Below are 26,183 nucleotides of genomic sequence, written 5' to 3'. Positions count from 1 at the left end.
ACAACCAACCCATCCTCACCCTGCTTGTTTTTGAAAACCCACTTCGTTCCGATGGGATTACAAGCAGGTGGAGGCTCGACTAGAACCCAAACTTGGTTTCTTTCAAAATTTTCAAGTTCCTCATGCATGGCATTGACCCAATTAGAATCAGAAAGAGCGTGTCCAATATCTTTGGGCTCAAAAGAGGCAACAAACGCTGAATGAGCAAAGCCAGCGATACTTGTTACCTTGGACCTGGTGACTCGCTCGTTGAGATCACCTAGCATCTGTTGAGGTGGATGGCGGCGCTGAATGTGTCGCGGTGCTTCCCTCGTCGAAGTCGCCTCCTCCTCAACCAAAGCTGATGTCTCGTCTGGTGCATCTGGAGAAGCCTGAGTCACCTGCTCGACTGGCCCCCGTGAAGTAGACGTAGTCGGATCGGGGCCGTCGTCATCGTCTGAGCTCGTGGCGGAAGCAACTGGGTCCACAGCACGCGTGGTAGCCTCAGGGTCGCCCTCCGCAGCTTCTTCCCCCTCATCTTCAAAGATGGAGGTGCCGAGCTCATCATCTCTTGCAACTTCAAATACAGAAGAATTGCACGGTGCAGTCTCGTCGACGGTGACTTCACAAGTCTCTCTGACGATGTTAGTATCAATAATCAGCACACGGTACACCCTAGAGTGAGAAGCATAACCGAGAAAAATACCGTCAGACGAGCGAGACTCAAACTTATCAAGATTTCCATCTTTCAGCACAAAACACTGGCAACCGAAAACTCTGAGATGGTCAACACGGGGCTGGCGTCCAAATCGCAACTCATAAGAGGCCCTATGCATGAAAGCACGCAAGAAAATACGGTTTGACACGTAACAAGCGGTGTTAACCGCCTAAGCCCAGTATTTACGAGGAGTCCTATGCTCATCGAGCATCGTCCTCGCCATCTCAACCAGCGTCCGATTCTTCCGCTCAAAAACTCTATTCTGCTATGGAGTGTAGGGGGAAGAATACTGGTGTTCAAGACCTTGATCACTGCAAAAGGCGTCAAAACGAGCGTTTTTGAATTCTGTGCCATTATCACTACGAATCGCTCGCATGGCTGGGGTAGCTCATTTTTCAACCTCAAGATCAAGTCTCGAACAAACTCGAAAGCCTCATCCTTGGTTCTCATGAAAAAGACCCAAGAATAGCGAGAAAAGTCGTCCACGATCACAAGAACGTACCACTTCCCACCAACAGACATCACCCTAGAAGGACCAACTGTGTCCATGTGTAGCAACTCTCCAGGGTGAGAAGTCATCACCTGATTAACAGGTGGATGTGAAGTGGCAATCATCTTTCCGTGGCAACACGGATGGCAAATAAGGTCCTTTTCAAACTTCAATTTGGACAATCCTCGGATCAGGCCAAGTGAGCTCAGTCTTGACAACAAGTCAAAGCTCAAATGTCCAAGTCTCATATGCCACTTCCACAGATCAGAAGAAGGACCAGCCAACAAGCAACGAGAAGGGCCAAAAGGAGTTCCAGAGAAGTCAACCAAGAAAACCCGATCGCGAGGTGTAATCCAGCAAACCAAATCTCCTCTGGAATCCAAAACACGAGAACAGCCCTCCTTGAAGCGAACCTCAAACCCCTCATCAAGAAGTTGTGAGATAGAAAGCAAATTGAACCCAAGGTTCGAAACCAAAGCGACCTCTCTCAGGGTAAAGCGATCAGAAACACGAACAGCGCCAAGTCCACGTACCTTTCCTCTTCCATTATCCCCGAACACAATATATTCCTTTGAGCGCATCGGGGTGAGGCTGGAGAACCATTTGTCATTCCTAGTCATGTGGCGCGAACAACCGGAGTCCATGATCCACCTGTTCTCCAAGCCTCCGACCTGCACATCAGTAGTGAAACAAAGGGTGAGCAAATGTCTCAACACTGGGGTTAGCAAAGTGAGAAGCAAACCAGTGTCGAGCCATTTGCTCTACAGAAGGGTTAGCAAAACCAGACAAAGCGTATCCCCCATCCCTTCTACCGCGTGACTGACGAACACCACCGCAAGGAAAGTGTGGTGCCTCGAAACCTCCTCCAAAGCCTCGGTCCCGTGGTCTATAGCCATACTGAAAACAACCAAGAGCACGGCCGGCAAAGCGACCACCCGCTGGAGCATAGTAACCACCACCGTCTCCCTGACCTCCACCTACACGGCGCGCCCTAGCATCTTGCCTACCACCACGCCGAGAAGGACCATGCACCCGAGCAGAGTACATGTCCGCGTTCTGTCTCTCCTGCTCTCGCCTCACAGCCCGCTTCCTCCTGAAGCAAAACTCCTCCAGGTGACCTTCCCTGTCACAGAACTCGCAGTGGTACCTCACCTCACACTTGGGAGGTGGAGGCCTAGCCTGCGGACGGGGAGGAGTAGCCCCCTTCTTCTGGGCAACCTGGGCTGTGGTAGCAGGGAGCGTGTTGAGGGGATTCCTCAGCTCATTGGGCTTTGGAACCCAAACCTGCTTCTGCGGAGGTGCTTTCGGTGGTTCTTTAAGCACACCATCCGCGGGGTCAACAAGCGAAGGCTGTGTGCTCATGCTAGTAGTGTTTCCAGCAGCCTTGCCAATCTTACCATACAACCTGTCAAAGTCTGACTTCGTGTATGTGTAACCGACCCCAAACCCATCACCACGCTTAAACTGACCGATCATCATGCCCAACTGCGGCTCACTAGTAGAAACCCAACTAAGAATCGCCCTAAGGTATGTGTTCTCATTCTCCAAGTTGGCTTTCTCTACCGCAAGATCATCCAAATCAGAAATCAGACCAGGGCAAATAGAGCAATCAATAGGTGGGCTAGACTCTACGACCTTAGTCTTTTCAAAAGACTTGATCAAAGCGTTCTTCTCATCTAGCTCCAACCTAAGCATGGGACAAAGCTTACAAGCACCAAGCAAAACTGGCCTAGACTTCATCTCCTCTAGCTCGCACACAACAGTAGCAAACTTGGACTGCAACGAAGCTAGATCGGACTTAAAGATAGGACACTCATCGCATTCAAGCACATCGCTAACAATTGGAGCGTCCTTAATCAGTTCTAGTTCATGCTTGGCCTTGGCGAGCTCATGAGACACGTCAGAAAGCGAAGTCTTAGCAACATCTAAGTTCGCGATGTTCTCATCATGCTTAGCACGAAGAGCAACAAGATCGTTCATGTGAGATATGCAGCCAGCGCACTCATCCTCACTAGATTTCTCTCTAGCACAAGCCAGCTCAGCCCTAAGCTTTCTACGCTCTCTAGCTGCTTCCTTAAGCAGCCTCTTCTGGTTGTCGAGAGCGGCGTACAACTCCCTAACCTCTGTATCAAGCAGGTCAATTGTGGAGTTTACCTCTGAATCGCTCTCGGATCCAGGAGAAGAGTCGGCGTGCGTCGGTGTAGCATATCCACCCGAAGACGCACGAGCACCATTGGCCTCACCTGCCATGGTGCAGAAGCTCTTGCACCGACCGGCCGCCAAGCACAGGCCGATGAAGCCGGTGGCTTCCTTGTCCCGCTTCTTCTTCTTCTTGTCGTTGTCGTCGGAGGTCGGTGAAGAAAAGCGGTCGGTGTCGGAGCTCTTGTCGAGGTCGCTGAGCTGCGCCTGGAAGGCCTTCTCCCGCTTCTTGGCCTTGTACTGGAAGCGCTTCTTGAGCGACTCCTTGTCAAAGCGTCCTCCCCGGTCTCTACTGTGGTGCTTGTGGTGCCGACGGTCCTTGTTGGAGCCTCCCTCGTCGCGGTCGCGGTGGCGGTAGTAGTCGAAGGAGTTATTCTGGCCACCGCCGGACTTCTTGGGGCACTCGGCGATGAAGTGGTTCAGGTCGCCACAGTTGTAGCACCCGGGGTTCTTCTTCCTCTGCCTGTTGTGGTAGACACGCTAGAACTTGCAGATGAGGAGGCACAAGTCGTCGTCGCCCAGCGTCTCCAGCTGCTCATCTGAAACAGAACGCAAAGAGGCAAGAGAAAAGCCAAGAGCAGAGTTAGCATTAGAGCTCGTTCCACCTGGGCCAGTCACAAGAGCGACGCTCTTGGAGGGAGGGGCACCATTGAGCTTGGCTCGTGTCTGGTTATCCACCTCCGTGGCCTTGAGCATGATGAAAATCTCATTCACGGTCAGAGTCTCATAGCCAGCAGACTCAATGATCGTGTTCACCTTGAGATCCCACACAGAGCGATCAAATGCGTAGAGCAGCTTGAGGGCCTTCTCGTGCTCTATGTACTCAAGGGCATCAGCAGACCTGTTCGCATTGACTTTGTTCACAATCGATTGAAAGCGACTGAACATCAAGTCAATGCTCTCACCCGGCTCCTGTGTGAAGTTCTCATATTCACGCCGGTGAGTCTCGAACAGTCTGGCCTTCACTTGAGGTGTGCCCTCGTGGTAGTTCTCAAGACATGTCCAAATCTTGTGGGCTTCCTGAAAACCCTGGACGCGTGAGAACTCCGCACGAGAAACGCCAGCGAACAAGGCATTGACAGCCTTGGCGTTAGCCTCGTGCTCGGACACCTAAAGAGGTGAGGTCCGAACGGCAAGCACCTGGTAAGCCTGGTTCTTGGTGATATCCTAGACATCGGCTCCCATGCTCCGCAAGAAGGCTCTCATGCGAACCTTCCAGTAGGCATAGTCCTCGCCGGAAAATACCGGGATCTTCCCAAGACTCGCCATGGTCACTAAGTGGTTTTCGAACCAGTTAAGGTACTGAAAACCTCAACCAAGCTTTGATACCAATTGAGGGACCGAAACCGGCGACCAGAGGGGGGTGAATGGGAGCCGGACAAAATTTCTTTTGAAATTCGAACCGTCGGCCTATATCTCGAAAATCACCCAAGTCCTCAAGCGTTCTGAACAAAGTTTGGAATAGCTATGAAAAAGCTAAACCAACACAAAAGGCCTCGAACGAGTGAGCGAAAACATGAAGCAATTCGGAAGCGAATCGGGAAAACAGCCGACCTGATCTGCCTGGACCGGTCTGACCGGTGCACTGGACCGGTCTGACCGGTATTGCCTACCGGTCTGACCGGTGGCACCCAGAAAACCCCCGAAAACTTGGATTCAAACGATGAATCTCGACCAAACGGCCACGAAAATCAATGACACTTGGGGAATAGCTTTGCCCCTACCCCGTGAACATATCCCCAAGAGATCTCGTCCTAAAGATTAACAAATCTTGAGAATTCAAGGAGAGATCAAGAAGGATTGGGGTTTTCTCAAAAACTCAAGAACTCCAATTCTGAAGAGCTAGCGATTCCAGAAGGTTTGGCACGAGGCTAGAAGCACAGGAACCACTACAAAGAGCTCTACGAACCGTCGCAATCAAGTGCACCAAAATCAAAACGAAAATCCATCACAAGAAGCACAAGAGGGACAGGATTGGATTGATTCAAAAGCCTAGAGGGCACAAGGAGGATAGGGCATCCTTTCCCAATCAAATCCAATACAAAGTCTCACAAATCCATAACAAATCCTACTCTAAAGAGAAGAACAGAGGGAGGGAGACGCAGGGGCGGCGGCCTGGAGGACAGAGGAGTCCACGAACAGATTACAAAAGCCGTACTTAACCTAACACAAGTGAAGGGGTATTTATACCCGCGGGACCGGTCAGACCAGTACGCTGGACCGGTCAGACCGGTTGGCCTGCAGCACCCCTGTACACGATCTCATCTGACAGCTGAGGTTCTTTCTTCGAAGCGAAGTCTTCTCCACGATGCCGCCATCTTGATGAAGATCTGGTCCACGGTTTTGGAGGGTCCGCGAAACCCGGGTAGGTGGCCGGTTTTGAGAAAACCGCCAAAACCTCACGCGCGGGAAGATTCCCGCCTCCACGCCGTGGCCCTAGACGCTGTTCCCGCCTCGGCCTTCTGACGGCCCTAGACGCCGCCCGACGCCCGTCACCTCCTCGCCCGCAGCGAGGCCCTAGAGCCGTCGACGCCCGTCGCCTCCGCCAGTCCCGAGACCGATGCCTATGCCTCCACGACTTGGCGTCTTCAACCGCCGTCCGCCTCCTTGGTTTTGTGGCGCAAATCAAGAAATCCGCCTTCCGTCGCTGCTTGCGCCTTCGATCCAGGAGTGGACGCCACAGCTGCCGCCCGGCCTGAGCTCCTCCACGGCATCTCACCGTCGACACTCGATGCCCGTGTACCTGCAATCCAAAGACCAAGCGCACGATCACACCGCACGGTTGACAATTCACTCATCACAAACAGGATAGAGTACTCTCATTCCTCACCTTGGAGGCGTCACATGCAACCCGTCGAATGCCAGCCGCGCGCACTGCTGGTAGTATTTAGATAATGGTGTCAAAGAACAATGTGCAACCACAGATTCGCATGCTATGGTGGTCAAACATGAATTTGCCAATTTGGAAGAGAAAAACCAAACATGAAGGAATGATTTTGTTCGGGCACTACTTAGTTAAGAAGCAGTAGAGATGGACACGCACTTCAACTGCAGGCAAGTCAAATGAACCGGCACAAATATACCGCCTGCCTCTGATGAATCCAGTCAACTAGGAGAGAACTAAAGAAAACAGAGCAAACTAACAGATTGAAACAGAGCAAGTCTTTATCCTGTGGCGTGAAATCGGTGAGCAGCAAAATTTGATAAACTGGTAGGTAGTAATGTACATCACCCCAATGCCTAACCTGCATAGTCACACAAAAATTCGCCAATTTGGCAAAAGAAATCTTACTGTTACTAATTGGAGGCTTCTTTCAAGCCTTCACATGAAGTCACCTAGGATTCTAGGTGGACACTCTACAAAAATAGAGAAATCCTAGAAACTCTAACAAAAATCAGATACATCCAGCAATCAATTTGACAACTCTAATTGTAATAGTCATTAGATCTGTTATCTTTTCTAATAAATTATCTATCACTGTCATTATAAAAATAGACTAAAGTAACCTCCTAAACATGTATTCAAATTACCCACCTATGCCATTATAAGAAAAATCTAAAGTAACCCCCTAACCTTCGTATAAATCACCCACCTATGCCATTATAAAAAAAATACAAATAACCCTCTAAATTTACATATGAATTATCCAGTTATGTCATTACTAAAAGTCAAAGTAACCCCTAAATCTGAATCTAAATTACATATCTATCCTTATTAATATTATTTATGTTATTATTTCTATACGTGTCACCATATATCCATGTATGATGGAAGAGCTAAGAATACTAATTCACAAAAAAAAATTCTATTAAATATATATCAAACATACATGGAGGTGTGATGCAAAATGAAAACTATTGCAACTAGATAATGATAAATATGTATTTAAGAGCATGTGCTAGAATATTTAATAGATAAAAAAGAATGTGAGATAAATAATTATAATTATTAGTTATAAGTCTTATTTTTATATTAATTCTAATTAGCCCGTGCAGGAGTACGGATTGATAGGCTAGTAAAAACATATTGGGATGACTTGATCAATGTCTAATTGTCTATGCGAATGAGAACATGTGGAGGATATGGCAAAAATAGATCCACGGTATACTAAGCAAAGAAATCCCTGCTGCAAAAATGGAACTTGGTGCTGGATTCATGTTGTCTGCGTTGCACTGCACGGTAGTATGGCTAAGTCTGAATTGCATAACATCAGCGTTGTGGGTAGTGTGCACAGGCGCAACTGCAAGAGCGGTAACTAACAGCAGGGTTCAATCTCCAAGGCAACCGCTTGGCGCGAAAATCATATCTTATTTTTTTTATCGATCAGTAACCTTGACAGAAGCATCCATCATGTGAATATTTCCAGTGCAACATACACAATACAAAGAAAAAGGAAGCCAAGCCATTGACGCACGTACGGCAGTCGGCAGTAGAAGGCAAACAAAAGGAATTCTTTTACCTTTTCTGTGCATACAACGAATCGATCTAGGCACTAATGTAACCAATAAACAGTAGAGAAGGACATTCCACCTTCAGGCAGGTTCAATGAAAGAAAGCAGAGCAAAACACAAACAGAGTAAAAACAGAGCAAGTCCTGGTTTGTGCAGGCAGTTGGTAAGAAGGCTGAAGGCTGGACTAGTACAATCCTCTCTGTTCCTGGCGTGGAAGTGCATCCACTGCTGGGGCAGTATATATTCTATTCAAACTACATTCTCGTTGCCGTTTGCTTTTGTCTCTGTAGCCTCCCATATCTGGTCTTGTACGCTGTGTATGCTGCATACCCTGCTTCGTCGGTCCATTGATCTGACGAGGAGGCGATGTCGCCGGCTTCACTGCAGTGCAGGCACGCTCGACGCAACCAGGGAACCAAATAATGATAGGCATTGCACCTACACGTATCGACCTTAAATGTTAACACATTTAAGGTAAATTAATGGAACTTTTGGAATGCACACTTTTGGAATTGATGGAACAGCACGGGATGTTCTGACGTGTAGGCAAATTTACCTGAAGCGGAGGCAGAGGGGCTGACGTTTGCCAGCAGGCGCATTTCGTCCAATAGGCCACTCCTCTTCAATGGGGCATGTTGCGCCGCAAGCATAAAACTTGAGCTCGATGCGTGCCGCCGATGCTGCAGATGAAACATTGCATAGCCAAGCTAAGAAAACAGACCAAGCAAAACAGAGTTTCTACAAGTAAAACATATTTGATGAAGCAACTGCAGCATCGGCGGAAAGGATCTGAGCAATGTGGAGTACTCACTCCTGGTTGTGATGAGTGAATTGTCAACCGTGCGGTGTGATCGTGTGCTTGGTCTTTGGTTGCAGGTACACGGGCGTCGAGTGTGGACGGAGAGCTGCCGTGGAGGTGCTGTGGCCGATGGACCGTGCGGTGGACGGCGGTGAAGTGCAGCCGGGACCGGAGTTCGGGCCGGGCGGCAGCTGTGGCGTCCACTCTTGGATCGAGGACGTAAGCGACGACGGAAGGCGGGTTTCTTAGTTTGCGCCACAAAACCAAACTGGCGGACGGCGGTTGAAGACGACAAGTCGTGGAGGCACGGGCGTCGGTCTCGGGACTGGCGGAGGAACGGGCGTCGACGGCGTCTAGGGCCTCGCTGCGGGTGAGGAGGTGACGGGCGTTGGGCGGCGTCTAGGGCCGTCAGGAGGCCGAGGCGGGAACGGCGTCCAGGGCCACGGCGTGGAGGCAGGAATTTTCCCGCGCGTGGAGTTTTGGCGGTTTTCTCAAAACCGGCCACTTACCCGGGTTTCGCGGACCCTCCAAAACCGCGGACCAGATCTTCACCCCCACGGCGGCATCGCGGAGAAGACTTCGACTCGAAGAAAGAACCTTGGCCGTCGGATGAGTCTTTGTATCTCTTTCTGGTTTTGCCCCTACGGGCTTTCTAGTGTCTAATTAAGTCTAAGAATAGTTTAGTCTTTTAGTACTAGAGTTAGTGGGCTTAAATATCTCTCACACGCTCTCTCCTCGCCCTGGCTCTCCCAGTCCAGCCGCCTGCCCCTTCCTCCCATCACCCTCTCTCCCTCTCTCTTTGTTCCTCCCTCTTCCTCTCTCCCGGGTAGAATTTCATCCATGGATTCTTGAGACTTTGTACTAATATTGATCGGGAAAGGAGGCCCTCTCCTCCTTGTGCCCTCGGGCCTTTTGAATTTTAATCAATCTTGTACTTTGAATGTCTTTTGTGTGATGAATTTTGGTTCTCCCGTTTTGTTCTTTGTGCATGAGATTGAGGGCGGTTTGTAGATGATTTTGTGACTCTTTGGGGTGCTTCTAATCCATCTAGCCTAGTGCTAAATTCTCCGGAATCACGAGTCTCCACGAATCGAAGAGTTTGCATTTTAGGAAAAAACCCCGCTCCTGCTCCGATGTCTTCTGATTCCTCTTAACCCGTGAGGACTTTCGTTGAAATTTTTTGGGGATGTGTTCTTGAAATCATCATCTTCATCTCCCCAAAATTTGAGCTCCTTTGGACTTGATTTGATCCACCAATCATCAAGATTTCCAAAGGTCGCGTGCTGGAAAAATCGTTTCTGGGCACAGGCAAACTTTTTCCTATCACCGGTTAAACCGACGCTTGTGATATGTTGCGTCGGTTCAACCGGTGAGTTGGTTTTTCGCACTTTAGGGTTTTTGGACTTTCTGCTTGGTTACACCGGTGCTTTAGTTCCACGAGTATCGGTTCAACCGGTGAAGCTTTACTAACCTCTCTCTGCGTGCTGTTTTTGCTCGTTGCACCGGCGTATAGAAGTTCATCAACGTCGGTTCAACCGGTGCTCAGCACAGTTCGTTTTGTTGCCTCTCTGGACAACTGCACCGACGCTTGAGTTTGATTTTGTCGGATCATCCGGTGTACTATTGCCGGTTGAACCGACACTGTTTAAACCGTAGCGTCGATTTAACCGTTGAGTGATTCTTATCTGCTGCCGGCTCTGTGACGTCGGTTGAACCGGTGAAGATTTTCTTCGCATGTCGGTTTAACCGGTGTTCATATACCGTGCTATCTTTGCTGCTCCGCTCTTGATCCGATCTCTTCGCGGCTCGCTCCTAGAGTTTTTGCTTGGTGTCTAGCTCAGCTATAGCTACACTTTGCACACTCTAGAAGAGAGGGTTTGGGTGTACTCTTGGGACTTCCAAATCAATTTCGTTCGTGAATTTTTTTAATTGGTTCTCATTCATCCTCTCTGGTCGCCTTTTCGGTCCATCAGGATCTCTTGTGTACAGCACGTACCATTTCCTCGTAATGCCTGCATCATTTGCATATGCCTTGACTTGTTGGATATGGCTGAACTTGTCCCACTCAGGACCAGATTTCCCTGCTGCTATGGAAGTGAGCAACCGTAAGCTGCAGTCCAACTGCAAGTGCCTTGGCTTTATATCTTGCAGATATCTGGGGACTATTTCCATGTCATGATCAATTAGATTGAGTCTTTGCAGCGCAGGCATACCCTCCAATACCTTAAGCTTTGGGCACTCAACGATGACGAGCTTCTGCAGTCTTGGTAGATTACTGATCCTCTCCAGGTCTGTGTTTTCAAACACATCGAGGTGAACAATAGAAGTAAAGTTCTCCAAAGCTCTTAATTGCTTGAAATCATATATAGAAGTCTAGTTCTGTAGGGGCAGCTAGCAGAAGGTGCAAGTCTGGACTCCTCGCATCTAATTATCTGACGTGAAAGGAACAGAGATTGCATCAATTTAATGCTAGCCCAAATGCAGAGTACAAGAAGGCACTTTGACAATTTTGTCGCTACTGTCGACTATATCTGCCTCCTACAAGTTTTGTGCACGCTGAATACACCACTGCTGTCTGGGAAAGTTCTGCAGATGCATTAGAATAATCATGACATAAGCCTTATGTTCCATACAAATTTTGTTGCTAGTCGGCACGGGCGTAAGAGCAGTAATCAACTGGAGAGATAAAGGAAAACAGAGTAAACACAAAGATTAACTTAAAACAGAGCTGCTGTCTGCTATATCTCTGGACTCCTCGCATGATTCATTTTATCGCTGCTGTCTGCTATATCTGCCTCCTAATACGTCTGCACGCTGAATATACCGCTGCTTCGGTCCATTGGTCTGATGAGGGGGCGAGGTCGTCTGCCTCATTACAGTGGGGGCACTCTCCACGCAACCAGAGAATTAAATAGCGATAAGCATTGCACCTGCACATATATAGCATGCATGTCAATATATGTTACACTGGATGAATAGGCACACTTAATATGTTACCAAATGACGATAGGCATTGCACCTGCACATATCGACCTTGCATGTTAATACACGTATAGTTAAGTGTCAGGAAGGGATAGGAATGCACATTTTTTGATCCAGGGGAATCACTAGAAACGGCAGAGGGGCTGACGTTTGCCTGCAAATTTACCTGAAGCGGAGGCAGAGGGGTTGACGTTTGCCCGTAGACGTACGTCGTCCTACCAGACACTCGTCTTCAATGGTGCATGTTTTTTCGCAAGCATAAAATGTGAGGTCGATGCGTGCCATCCGGCCTGTGGTTGATAAATTGAGTTGGCAAGAGGAAATTAACAAAACAAACCAATCAAAATAGAGTATCTGCAAATAAAATATATTAGAGGAAATTAATTTACCTTCGGCAATAGCAGAGTGGCTGATATTTGTCTCCAAGCGGAAAGAATCCCTTGTGTACAGCACGTACCGTTTTCTCCCAACACCTTCATCGCCTGCATATGCCTTGACTTGCTGGATATGTTTGAACTTGTCCCACTCGCAGCTAGTTTTCCCTGCAGCTATGGAAGTGAGTAGCGGTAAGCTGCAGTCTAGCAGCAATTGCCTTGGCGTTACATCTTGCAGGTATCTTGGGACTGTTTCCATGTCATAATCCTCCAGACTGAGTTTTTGTAGTGCAGGCACGCCTTCCAATACCTTCATCTTTGGGCACATAACGATGGCGAGCTTCTGCAGTTTTGGTAGATTACTAATCCTCTCCAGGTCAGCGTTTTTAAACACGTCGAGGTGAACAACCGAAGTAAAGTTCTCTAAAGAACTTAAATGCTTCACATCATATATGTATAGTTTCTTCAAAGCTCTTGCGTGGAAGGCAAGGCCAGCAGGCACGCGCCTCAACTTGCACTTATTGAGTTTTAGCTTCTCCAAGATGGCCATGGCTTTCACTTGCAGCTCCCACTCCCATTCCTCCCACTCGACCAGTCCTTCAAAATTCAGCTCACTCAATCTAGGAAATGAAACCCCTACCTGGGAATGGTTGTGGCAGTGATGGTTTGGTTGTAGGAATTCAGGCCCAACACGCTTGATCGCTGGAGCATGCATAATCTGTAGGAATTCCAAGCAGGGGAGCTGACACAAGCCATTAGGAAGCTCCGTGCAGCAGGCCAGGTCATCCATCATTAGATTCCTCAAGCTCCCAAGGGGCACAAGTGCTGTCGACATCATCCACCTTGGGAGCAGCTGACCAAAGTACCCCCTGATTGCGAGGTTTTCTAAGCCAGACGGAGGTTGGAGCTCATTAAATACCTCTTCAATTTGTTGCTGCTGCTCCTCAGGAATGCCTTCTTCATCTTTTACCAATTGGCCATCATGTTCAATTCTACTTGTGCATTCTAAACACAGATGGCTCAATCGCACCTTGTCACCAATCCTGGCCTTTTTTGCAAATGAGGATGAAGACACGTTCTCTAGGCCACTTATAGTAAGATAAGTTAGCTGGCAGAGAGGTCCCAGTTCTTCAATGCTACACCAATCACCATCCATGTGCGCTGGAAACCCACGTAAATTCCTTAGATTGGTTAGACCATGAAAACCCTTAGGTATGCTGCTTATTCCTGTGTCACGAAGTCTAAGAAACCTCAGGTGTTGCAACTTTACAATGGAACTAGGAAGATTCACCAAACTCTTACAACCAAGAAGGCTAATATACTGCAGAAATTTCATATTACCAATGCTTCCTGGTAGCCTAGATGTATTGGTTTCTTTTATGGATAAATACCTCAAGTGTTTAAGTTGATTCAAATATTCAACTAATGCATCAAAATTTGCATCTTCTACATATAATGTCCGTAAATTTGAAAAACCAAGGAATGAATCACCAGGCTTGATTTTTATAGGCCCCACTGATAATAGTGTTCTTAGTGATGTCTGTCCTTGTAATGAATACCACTCTAACTCATCTGATTCTGATCCTCTTGTTTCCAGCGATATGCGAAGAAACTTTTGTGAATTGATTTTGTCAGCAATATCAGCTTTGTTGTTCTGTGCTACTAGTGCTTCATTTCTAGCCAAGTATTGAGCAAATGAGCGGACAACATCATGCATATTGCAAAGTACATTTTCAACATAGCTTATATCAGGCTCAATAAGGTTCCTCTGTATCAACTCATCGTAGTACTCTTTTCCTATTTCCTCCAAGTCACGTGAGGTTCCATGAACAAATCCTTCGCTAATCCACATGCCAATGATCTCACAATCTAAGAACACTCTGCTCTTGGGAAGGAGTGAGTAGTGAAGAAAGCAAGGCTTCAAACTAGAACTTAAATCTTCATAGCTAAGATATATTGCATAGTTCAGCTCTTCAGGCATTTGGGACACTGACCATATCGAGTCATTTAGGACATTTTCCCACTCCCGTCTCCTTGCTGTTTTTTGACGTAAGAGACCTCCCATTACTTTCACAGCAAGTGGTAAATAATCACATTTTGTTATAATTTCCATTCCAATATCCTTGAGCAGTTCAATCTGGTCTTCATCATTTCCGTTTCCAACTACCTGCACAGTAGCCAGGCCAATTAGTAGTTTGTAAAGTATCACTTATGCCAGAGCGTCATGATATTTACCTTCATCACAAAATAAATACAAATGGAGCCTGAGTTTACGGCCGTATGTATAGATATATGTTAACAAGCAAAAATTGGTAAGGACATTCATCCCAAGAGAAAAATAACATAGTTTTTACCATACACTTGTAGAAATCAGATAATTATGTCAAAAGTACATATTTAACGTAGCTATTACTATGTGCATTGTTAGATGTACTACGGGCTGGGAAACGTATTACTAAAAAATGTTATATGTTCGCAAACTATATTTCGCTACTGCGAAAAAACCTATCCACAAAACTGTATCACTCATGGTTCCCAATATCATGTTTTTGATGAAAATACAATATATGAGTTCAGAGGTGGAACTATTATTGACTAGCATTGAATCGAATTGAAGTATAATTACAAGATTAGTGAACAATAATATACTATAAAACTATAATGCTTTGGACAAACTAATTGTTTAAAAGTAAAACTAATTTATTTGACCAAAACATCATATTTAGCGGCGGAGAGAGTATCATATTAGCTAAGACGTGACTCATGCATCGGTACTACCCCTATTTTAAAATACTTAATAGTATTTTTGTAGACCACGTGCTTAATTAAGAAACATAAGCCCAAGCACTTGTTATCATAGAGTAGCAAGTAGCACTCATTTCTTTTAGACTAGCCGATCAATCCGTGCTTCCACTAGGGCTAATTAGAATTAATATAAAAATAGGATACATATTGTAACACCCTAAATTTCAAATCAGGAACATAAATAAATTTAATTAGTTTTGATTTAGGATCGTTAAGGTTTTATTTGCCTTATCTATCATTTTAGAGCGTTTATCAAGAATTAAAAATAATTTATTTAGCCTAAAACAAATATAAGGAAAATAGGTTGTGAGCATTCATGCCGTTATGCATCTTTTATTGTCTGTGGTTTAGTTTGAGTTTGAATTCTTTGAATTCAAATTTAATTTGAACTTGTTTGAATCAAAGTTTAAAGAAAATGGAAAACCTTTCTCTTTTCCTCTTCTTCCTTTCAGCCCATCTGGTCCATTTCCTCTCTTTTCTTTTTTTTTCCCGCTGCTGGCCCAACTCTCTTTTTCTCTCTTCTTTCTATCCCCGTGGCCCAAAACCTGCCCGGCGCGGCCCTTCCCTTTCTCCTCTCCCGGCCCAGCTCGCATGCGGCCCGTCCCACGCCCCCCCTCGCCTCCCTCACCACCAGGTGGCCCCCACCTGTCGGGCTTGGCTCCGAGCTCGGGTCCGAGCCGGACACCCAGCCGAATCTAACCGGGATATCTGCGCCACCGTGTCCCCCGGGCCTGCCAGCCCAGGCCCCTCGGCCAGCCCTATAAAAGCGCCGCCCCGTGCCCCTAAACCCACCAAATCCGCAGCCGCCGCCTTTGTCTCGAAACCCTAGCCGCGCCGCCGCTTTTTCTAGCTCGGAGCCCGCCGCCGCCACGCCGTCGTTCCGCCACCGCTACACCGCTCTCGACCGCCGCAAGAACTTTGTCGGAAGGTCACGAGACTCCGCATCTGCTTCCCCCTCTCTCTCTCTCTTGCCCTTCTGCGCTCGGAAAAGCTCGCCGGAGCATGTCCGACGGGCCGCTCCGCCATCCGCTGAAGAGCGCCACCGCCCGGTCTCCGTATCGCCGTCCAGAGCCCATAAACGAGTTTGCAACCTTGCAAACCTGCTCTCCGACCCAAACCCGAGTCGAATCGGGGCCGGAATTGCGTGTACGCGAAACGCCGGTGAGCCGCCGCCGCCCAGCCTTGCTGCCGGCACCTTGCGCCGCCGCTCTCTCCGCCCAACCCGCCTCTGCCGTCCGATTCGAGATCGACAATCCATATTAGATTCAAACCCGAGTCAACACAACCTATACCGGTCAACCTTGCACTTTTGCAAAAGAGCCCCTCTGATTTCCCAAAATTAACCCGCGTCCAAGCCTTTTTAAGAATAAACTCAGAATAGTCCTTTTCTTTATGTTTAGGCCCCTATTGTTTTAAAGCTCTTACAAATAAGCCCTTATAGTCTTGTTTTAGCCATAACTTCATCGTTTTAAATCCGTTTTCGACGATTCTTGCGCTCACGTGATCCTTGCAATGTGTAGAATAGTTTTATACCTTCATTTTATACTATTTATATTGATTGTTGTACTGTTTCTTATTTTTTGTACGTGTTTGCTTGTATGTGCTCGTGTGATGTGTAGATGACACGCCGTTCGAGGGTCAGCAAGAGCAAGACTTTGAAGACGCTGGTCAGCAGCAGCAGCTCGAGGAAGGCAAGTGGCTCCTTGATCATACTTTTGTCCCAAATAATTCACAGTTTATTCACATCTACTTTATTGCATGCATGTGTCTATAATATGATGGGAACCCAATTAAGGATTATACCTTAGTTTGTTTATCCATGCCTTGATCAACCCAGGAGATTTATTTAAGTTGTGTAGTATTGCTAGTTGCTCATACATAGATCATGGTAGAGATACTTAATACAAATGCTACACATGTTACTTCATGTTCTATGGTTAATGTTGTTAAGCAAGATCATATGATTTAATTGGAACATGGAGAACCACCCAGGAAAATAGTACAACCACAATACTACATGGCTCTGGTATTGGCTGATTAATTAGAAACTCTACCTTGTGACAATCTTACCGAAAGGGCAAGAGGGGATGCATCGATGGGGTATAGCCCGGTCCTCTTGGGGTAGCGGCCTTTGCTAAGGAGCTGACCATTAGGGAGGGTTATGCTCTGCTTTGACTTGAAACCTTAGCAGATTGTCATTTGTTAGGGAATCTTTGTAAAGGCCTCATAGCATCCCTATGCAACCATACCTCAGAAGTGTGGTATTGTGTCTGATCAACACATGTGTGGTTGGGTTCAAAGTTCTTCGGGACTTTTACGCGAATTATCGGTAAAGTGTACAACCTCTGCAAAGTTAAAACTAACCGGTTAGCCGTGCTCATGGTCAAGAGCGGCTTGGACCCTCACATGATAATTGAACTTGAAGATGATCTAAATCGACGCTTTATTTATGATGTTGATGATGGTTACTTTATATGCTTATTTATGGGATAATGGTTTAAAATTACATGTAGTTAATGCTTGCTAATAAAACTTGATCAATTAAAAGTTCTTATCGCAGTTAAACCATGTCAACTATTCCTTGATTCAGCCTTGCATGTAATATATAGTTGTTTCTTTGCCACTTGTTGAGTACCAACCATAAGTGTACTCACCCATGCATAACACTGTTCAGACCAACATAACGATTGCCTGGAGTATCCAGAGGACTTTGAAGATTTCTAGGCGTATGTCTCCCAGCCGACTGCCTGTGCTTGAGGATTCCGCTGTTACTTTGAGACGTTGTTTATTCGCTTAAGATTAAGACATTCGGTTATGTAATAAAGTTTTTAATACTCTCTTTCGTTATGACATTGTTATGATATTCACTTTATTGTCTATCGTATGTGTGCAAACTGATCCTGATGCACATATGAGAATGCATTCGGTTTCCCTCATAAACCGGGTGTGACAGAAGTAGTATCGGAGCAGTGTTGACTGTAGTACGTTAGCCTAGTTAGAACGGTCGCAATTAAGGTCTTATTTAGTTGCCAAGTCTTTATCTATCTTTCTGCTCTTGCTTATTTTGAAAATTGCTTAATCCTTATTTATACTGACATCTTTTATCCTATCCTTAGTGGTATACTTGTTTTACTTCTTTCAAGTATACTTTTGCTAAACAAAAATTTCTCTATTTTGCCCTGCTACAGATGGCCAAGGCTTACCAGACTGCCCGCAAGAGCACCGGAGGACGTGCCTTCTCCCGTCACACACCTGTTGAGCCAGCCCCAGCACCTGCACTTCCTTCACCCACCCCAGCTCAGTCAGAGGAGGAGGATGAGGAAGTACTAGGGAGGGACTACTTCTTCGCTGAGGACCAAGATGGCCGCATCATGGAGGTTGATGAAGAAGGGAACCTGACATCTCCGCTGCCGTCACCAACACCAGCACAGGAAGACCCAGTTCCACCACCAGAGGATCTAGTGCTCGCCGCTGCTGAAGGAGACCTGAGTGACCCAGTGGAGGATGATGAAGACCCCATCCAGTATGATGGCTACTCTGGTGGTGGCATGTGGGATGACTCATTGCAGAAGAAGAACCCTTGGAGCTGACAGGTGGACCAGGCGCCCCAGATGGAGGAGATGAGAACTCAAGGAACCCCCTAGCACCGCCCAGAGATGCACGACAGCCGCCTGAGTTCCGGGCGCAGAGGGAGATCCACTACATAGATGATGCTGAAGGCCCCTACCCGACGATGCTGTGGGAAGCACTGCAAATCATTAGCGCCACCCAGAAGCCACACTTTGAAGTTTACCGCACTAAGGACCCGGCCAGCAAGGGGAATAGTGTGTGTCAGCTGTGATCACCATACGACATCCCAGGTTTGGTACCCGGAGGGAGATCCATGCGAACAACGATCAGGTGATGAGGAGATCACTGGAGGCAGGAGTTAGTGAAGCTGCATGGAGAGCTCTCTCGAGAATCTGCTACATCTACAGTGATGAGCTTGCGGACTCTAAGTTCAAATTCTGCCCACGCCGCAGTAGGGGTGCAGCCTGTGCTCAGATCCCTCGTCCACCCCCTGAGGAGAGGAACCCCACTATGGATGTTGCATAGGAGATGGTTGCCGCTCTCAGCACTGATCTGGATGCGGCAGGGGTAGAACTGGATGAAGTCAAGGACGAGTTGAGGAGGCTACGTCGCCAATGTCAGATCTTGGAGGCTCATCAGCAGGGAGAATAGGAACCACCCCCACTAGATGATGATGAGCAGGAGATTCGCAAGGCAAATTCACCAGCACGCTAGCACGTTCGCTATGGAGACCCCGGTTACCGCACCCGCTACCTCTAGATGTTTAGGCTTAAGAGTCTTAGGAGAGTCTTGTCAAAGTCAGTTTGTAATCGTTAGATCAAAACGTTCTTTAATGTGTGCTAGTTTAAATTAGTGTGGTTTTTATGCTTGTTATTGTGAGAACTACGTGATTTGCTTCTTTGTAATGATTGCGATGGAATTGTGGAGTGATTACCACAATTACATCAAGTTTTTAATAAAGATTAGTTAGTTTAGTAAAGTTTTGGGGTTATCTATTTTATTTATTTTCCTTGTCTTACCATTGTTATCCTATTTGTTTTCCATGATATATTCATGAGTCTCACTTGTCTAACTGATCAGATGGTGAACACCAGGTCTGGTTCAGGAGTTGATCAGCCACCAGTTCAGGGAAAGAGAGGAGGCAATAGCAACATCAACTCCGGTAACATGCAGAACAACAACAACAACCAGGGACCCCAGAACCAGCAGCAGCACCAGGCACCACCACCACCACCACCTGCAGGGATGGAGCAGTTCCTTGCTGCTCAGACGCAGTTGCTCACCAACATGGCCCAGACAATGGCCAACATGCAGGCACAGATGAATCAAGCGCCACCGCCATAGCAGAGGGACTGTCATCGTGACTTCATGAGTAATAAGCCTCCTACCTTCTCCCATGCGCCAAATCCTCTTCAGGCGGTTGATTGGATCAAGACCATTGAAAAGATGCTGGATATCGCCCAATGCACCGATCGGGAAAGAGTTCTTTATGCTTCGGGAAGACTGGAGGGAACTGCTGCAGCTTGGTGGGATGCATACATCGCAGCCCACAATGCTCCTAACACCATAACCTGGCAGGAATTTAGAGCCAAGTTCAGAGAGGACCATATACCCAAGGGCCTCATGAAGCTGAAGAGGCAGGAATTTCTTGGGCTCAAGCAGGGAGGTATGTCAGTGACTGAATACCGAGACAAGTATATTGAGTTGTCTCGCTATGCTCTAGCAAATATTGCAGATGATGAAGACAAGCAGGATCACTTCAGGAATGGTCTGAGTGGAGCCATCTAGTATCAGCTGTTGTGTCATACTTTTGCAAGCTTCCAGGAGCTGGTAGACGATGCCATCAAGGTGGAGCATGCTCGCAAGGAGATAGGCGAGATGAAAATGAAGATGGACTTACAGGGACAGTCAAGCAACAGCCGTCCTCGCTTTGCATCTACACAGGGAGCACCTTTCCGTTCTAGAGGCCAGAATGTCAACTACGGGCAAAATCAGTACCAACGCCAGAATCAGCAGACTCCGCAAACTCCACACACTGGACAACAGGCGCCACGCTCCAACTTCCCTCAGAACCACCAGAATACTCTCACCAGTACACCCATGAGGAATCCCAACTCTGCTCCTGTTAGGAAGGACACTTGTTATAGGTGTGGTGAAATCGGGCACTATGCTAACAACTGCCCCAAGCGGAATGACCTGAACACACTGGGTCAGTTCAATGATAGTGCACAAAGACAGACTCCTCAACAGCAGCCGCAGCAGCAAAGAAACAATAACCAGAACTCGCAGAATAAGGATCAGCAGAATTATGTTCGCGGCAGGGTGAATCAAGTAGCTGCGGAGACCGCATAGGAGGCCCAGGACATTGTGTTTGGTATGTTCTTGGTTAACTCAGCTCCTGCATCTATTTTATTTGATTCTGGAGCATCGCATTCCTTTATTTCTGCTCAGTTCGTAGCAAAGCATGGTATTCCTGTGCATTCTTTACCAAACCACATGCTAGTTAGTTCACCTAGGGGAGACATGAAAGCCATGTATCACTGTGTTGGTGTTAGTTTCAAGATCTTGGATAGAGAGTTTCGTGCAAATTTCATAGTGTTGGACTCTAGTGGTATCGATGTCATTCTTGGAATGGGATGGTTGAGTAAGGTGGATGCTGTCATTCAATGTGCCAAGAGATCAGTACTTCTTACTAGCCCATCAGGAGAATGGTTTGAGTTCAGGGCAAGGCTTCCATCAGCAGCAGATGGTACAATGAGTCAGCTACAAGGGAGTTCAATGGAAGATATCAGAGTAGTGTGTGAATATCCAGATGTCTTTCCTGACATAGCTAATACCAATGGACGAGATTCATTTTAAGGGTATGCGGTTAATTATTTTTTCCCACCTCGGTTAAGACTTTTGTAGTAGTGATTCTAAATCTCACATCCTCTATTATCTATCAAATATTCTAACACATATTTTAAAATACATATTATCGTTATCAAGTTGTAATATATTTCATTTGGCATCACAACTTCATGTGTGTTCGATATATATTTGATTGAATCATTTATTTATGAATTGGTATTCTTATCTCTTCCACCATACATGAATACAGGGTGACACATATGGTGGGTAGTATTTTTATATAAACAATTACATACGATATATTAATAATAATAGAGATAATAATTTAGAATTTTATATTGGTGCACTTTAATACTCCCTCCATTTTTGATAGCTATATTTCAAAAACTTAATGTTAAAAAATGATAGCTATATTTGCAATTGGTATAGCTATGTCAATAAATAGCACTAGTACCGAGGAGCTCCTAGTTAAAATATTGGAGAACCAATAAAAAAATCCATGTTGCATTTATTATATGATAAGTAAGGTTATTTTTTTGGTCATTGTGTCAAGGTGAAATATAGTTATCAAAAGTGGATGGAGGGAGTACTATGTTATGATTATACAAGTTAGATTCAAGTTACTTTAGCTCTTAATAATGACATAATTTAATCGATATGCAAATTTAAGGGGTTATTTGCATTATTATATAATGACATAGGTGGGTAATTTACGAAGATCGGGGAGTTACTTTAGATTTTTTATATAATGGCAGAGGTGAGTAATTTAGATACATATTTAGGGAGTTACTTTAGTCTATGTTAATAATAGCATATGTGAGTAATCCAATGACTATTATGATTAGAGTTGTCTGATTGATGGTTGGATGCTTTTGATTTTTTTGAGATTTTCTAGGATTTTTCAATTTGTTAGAGTTTCAACCTAGGATCCTAAGTGTTTTCACGTAGAGGCTAGCCACGAATTAGTTATATTAACATAGACCCTTCATGTAAATCCTCATAAGTAACTCCCTAACATTCTAAAAATATCATTCATCCATACATTCAGCAGGATCTAATCATCATTAACAATAGCATCATAACGAATCTTTGTCACCCTGAAGTAAACCCCTAAATTTGTAATGCAGAATAGATAGAGATAAGGAACAAGACATTGTTGTTATGGTGGAGATGGATGCCGTGGAGAAAAACACTAGTCTATGGTTTAATTTAATTTCCTAAAAGTACTTAGATATAACGTTACCCTAGGATGTCTATATAGTTATAAACAAATATCCACCTCTGGCATTACGAAATTAATCTACGATAACCACCTAAATCTTTGACATTGTTGATGTAGAAATCGATATGTCCAAAAGACAAAAACTAATGTGGTCGCAAGGGATCCACCTCCTGGTGTTAATATTAGTGCAGCTAAGAATCATCGTACTTTAGTGTGATGCTGTTGTATTATGATTGAACTAAAAACAATGATTCTATTCATTCTGAGTTACGAACCTTCTTCTTGAGCAACAACCATGCATCTTCGGGATCAAGTTTATTGACATAGTGGTAGGGCTTTGTTGCCATCATCCCTCTCGCAACCATGACATGTCTTGTGGTGATGAGGACACGGCTACCATGAGCTAGTGCAGCACTGACCAAGGGAGTTTGGAGCACATCCTCCCATACTTGATGCTTCCAAACATCATCCATCACCAATAAGGTCTTTTCCCCATTCAAGGCTTCCTTAAGAGCTCGCTCAAGCGCGCCCCTCGTATTTCCAACAGATTGGTGGTCACCCCCAGCTTCGATGATAGCTCTTCTTAGTAACTCAGTCTCATTGAAGTCCTGGTTCACACTTAACCATATTTCCTTTGTAAATTCTTTTTTGATGATGTCGTGATTGAAGATCTTCTTGGCTAGGGTTGTTTTACCAATCCCACCAACTCCCACGATAGCAAAAACCAAAATTTTGTTGTTCTCACATTTTGATAGCTCTGCTGATGTTAGCATCTCCACCAAATTTCTTGTGTCCTCCTCAATATTCTCACCGACCAAACTTGACTCGTCAAGCTCAGCAGATGTCTCACGGCTACCAGGACGAGTCACCCTCTTGCTACGGTCTTTGTATGAGTTGAGGTTGATGAATTTGAAATGTAAGCTACGTTGCTTGATATCTTCTAACTTCTGGTTAAGGTTCTTGATACGGCTGCCAATCTTGTGGGCATGGATGGGATTCCGCATGCAGAACAATAGTGGGTTGAAGCACCCTGCATCATGGCTTGGACCACGCTCCATGGCCTTGAGCTGACAGATGTCGAGGATGTTGGTGGCATCATACATGGCCTCTCTAAGCTCTAGTACCCATGCCTGGACACTCTGGTCGGTGATGCTCCTCCTATCAGCATCAACGAGGAAGTTCTTGAGGTCCTTGAGCTTGATGTCCATTTTGTCGATCTCTCCGGTGACCCCCAGCAGCATATGCACCTCATCCCTTGCCATCTCTGTAAGCATGTTCTGGACGTAGGATGCCAAGGCATCGAGGACGCCCGCCATGAATAGCCAGGTTTGGTTTCTGTATGTTGTACAAAAATTAAACAAATATCATATTTTACGTGGAATTGATTTCAAAATGATGTCGGAGCTACTTTGAAAGGTTTAATTAATTCTTATCCTTTACGTACTAAGAAGAATGAAATATTAAAGGAAGGAGAATAATTAATCACTATACCTACAACAAGCTAGCAATTTGTTATAGAGAAATTGCTTGATATCAACAAACTCCTAACTGTCAACACTCAAGGGTCTGAATTGGAACGTAATGTAGGCACACTGACACGGGACGGCAGAGCTAACTTGAAACCAAGCCAAAATTTGTTATAGAAAATTTGTATGTTTGTTTTTAAATATCAGTAATGCTAGATGCAATGTCCAACAGAGATTTATTACCGTACCTCGATTATATTAGCAAGCTAGGTGGGACTGGGGAGGGGTGTAGTCCCGGATCTTGAGCTTTTTGGTAGTGATATCCCGTCAGCTGAATTTGAATCCTTTTATTGGTTACAACAGTGATCTCCCATCAGGGGAAACAGGCAGTTCCTAATTAAAGTCCAACGATGACACTGCATGATGCAACAGACAAATTGGATAAAAATTGGAGGTCTCTGATTCGTACGGGCCCCATTCAACGGCAGGAACCAAGAGGCAGAACTAAGCATTACAATTGCACAAACTAACCTGAGGCCGGCAAGTCGAGCGACCACCAGAACCGATGCCAATGCCAATGTGGTTCCTAGGATGGGATCTGATTGTGCACAGGGTTAGAGGCGGACAAATCTGGCCTCAACACGGTCGTCGTCGGTTTCACACAGCTTCTGCTAGAGGGAGGTGAAGGCCAATCGAAGGCGAGGATTGCGGTAGGCTGGGTACTGGGGACGAGATGAAATCGACTAAGGTGGAGAAGGGAGCTAGGATCCCTACCGGGAGGGCTTTTTGCTCCAACGTGAGGTTGTTATGGAGCTGCCGTAGCTGGCAATGAATTTGGTGGCTTCGTTTTGCTGCTGGAGTTAGAGTTGGAGTTGGCAGTGGCAGGTGGCAAGGATAAATAACAGTAGGCATCTAGTACAACTGACTACAGTCTGCCTCGAGTGGCTCGAACCATCACGTGTGAGGTGTGACTGCATCGGGTTCAGATTGCAGGCTGCAATGATCCATACCCTCCCGTCGCCCGTGAAAGAGGAATACAAAATTTATTCAAGGAAATAGGGAAATCTGATGTCTCCTCCAACAACACCTTATAGTTAGCTCATAAAAATTTAAATTGTCATTTTGCTTATATGAAAAAGAAAGAGAGTGTACTAGCTCATCTTTATTAAGAGTTAACTCATAGAGAGAAGTGTGCTTCGCACTTTATTTATTACATGAGAGATGTTGTGAGAGCCAAGATAGATACTATTAAATAAATTATGAAGATGTCAGAACAATAGATTAACCGTTTAAGGCTGTGTACAAGCAAATAAATCCATGCAACTTTAACTTTGCCAGTGGCGCGGCGCCACACTTGCAACGAGGGTGTGGCACGTTAGTGTGGCAGCCGAGGTGAATTAATAAACGAAGATGGGTTCCCCGAGTCTGTTGTAGTGTACAAGTCCTTTCCTTCAGAAAAATATAATGCTGTCATTGGACTGCATGCAGCTGGCGTGGTAGGTACGGCATGTATGTAACAGTAACTTAATGCGAACCCCCTGCTTTCAGATTCATGGCCATGGTAGTGATAGAGAAGGGATTCAGTCAGCAGTGAGTAGTGACAGATGGTCAGAGGACGAATCTTGTAACCAAATTATTACTCATGACATATGAAGCCATCGCTGCTAATGGCCACGGAGAGGAAGCCAAACGAGTACTCTTAGCTTGAAGTTGTTTTGTAAACTTGGGTAGGTTAAAATACATTAGAACCAGGATGAAGTTATTTTTTCTTCACTGGTAAAATCGTTCTGAGAGAAGCACATCCAAACGGCCCTAATAACAACCGGTATGGTTTAAGATCATAATCCAGGGTGTAGAGTTCTTTTTTTTTTGAAATAAAAGGGTGTAGAGCTCCCAGGGTTGTTGGCTCGAGTTACTTAGAACCGATCACGTGCGACTGCATCGGGTGCCGATCTCAGAATGCATGCTCTCCCGTCTCGTCGCGCATGCAACAAGAATACAATAGGTACGGCATGCATGTAACAGTAACTGTCACACCCAGTGTAAGAAAGAAATCGAATGCATCTCATATGTGCGCCAGGATCAGTTTACACACATACGATAGACAAATAAAGCGAATATCGTAACAATGTCATAACGAAAGAGAGTATTAAAGACTTGATTACATAACCGAATATCTTAGTCTTATGTGAATAAATAGCGTCTCAGAGTAGCAGCGGAATCCTCAAGCATGGGCAGTCGCCTGGGAGACATACGCCTAGAACTCTTCGAAGTCTT

The 26,183-nt window shown here is 45.8% G+C and overlaps 1 protein-coding gene and 1 long non-coding RNA gene across 2 annotated transcripts; both read right to left on the bottom strand.

Moving 5' to 3' along the window:
- Positions 1-11,208: 11,208 nt before the first annotated feature.
- Positions 11,209-11,894, bottom strand: LOC120684500. The gene is made up of 2 exons (XR_005679323.1): positions 11,786-11,894; positions 11,209-11,567 (listed from the first exon to the last, which is right to left on the bottom strand). It is a non-coding gene; the product is annotated as an uncharacterized LOC120684500 (long non-coding RNA).
- A 65-nt stretch (positions 11,895-11,959) lies between these two features.
- LOC120686623 (putative disease resistance protein RGA1) lies at positions 11,960-24,565 on the bottom strand. Its single transcript, XM_039968833.1, has 5 exons — positions 24,438-24,565; positions 24,155-24,322; positions 22,716-23,775; positions 12,009-14,160; positions 11,960-11,973 (listed from the first exon to the last, which is right to left on the bottom strand). Exons 3-5 carry the CDS (start codon positions 23,754-23,756, stop codon positions 11,960-11,962), a joined length of 3,207 nt encoding a protein of 1,068 aa, XP_039824767.1. The 5' UTR covers positions 23,757-23,775; positions 24,155-24,322; positions 24,438-24,565.
- Positions 24,566-26,183: the final 1,618 nt, after the last annotated feature.

Source organism: Panicum virgatum, chromosome 8N, assembly GCF_016808335.1.
Source record: "Panicum virgatum strain AP13 chromosome 8N, P.virgatum_v5, whole genome shotgun sequence".
Taxonomy (NCBI): Eukaryota; Viridiplantae; Streptophyta; class Magnoliopsida; order Poales; family Poaceae; genus Panicum; species Panicum virgatum.
Note: the sequence above shows the minus strand (reverse complement) of the source record. Positions and strands in the feature narration are given on the sequence as shown.

What these genes read in the sequence shown, in the direction of transcription:
- LOC120686623 (XM_039968833.1), bottom strand. Translation starts at nt 23,756, where the DNA reads ATGGCGGGCGTCCTCGATGCCTTGGCATCCTACGTCCAGAACATGCTT. An exon ending in GGTTGTTGCTCAAGAAGAAG is followed by an intron (nt 14,161 to 22,715) that starts GTTCGTAACTCA and finishes GCTACTGTGCAG; the next exon opens with GTAGTTGGAAACGGAAATGA.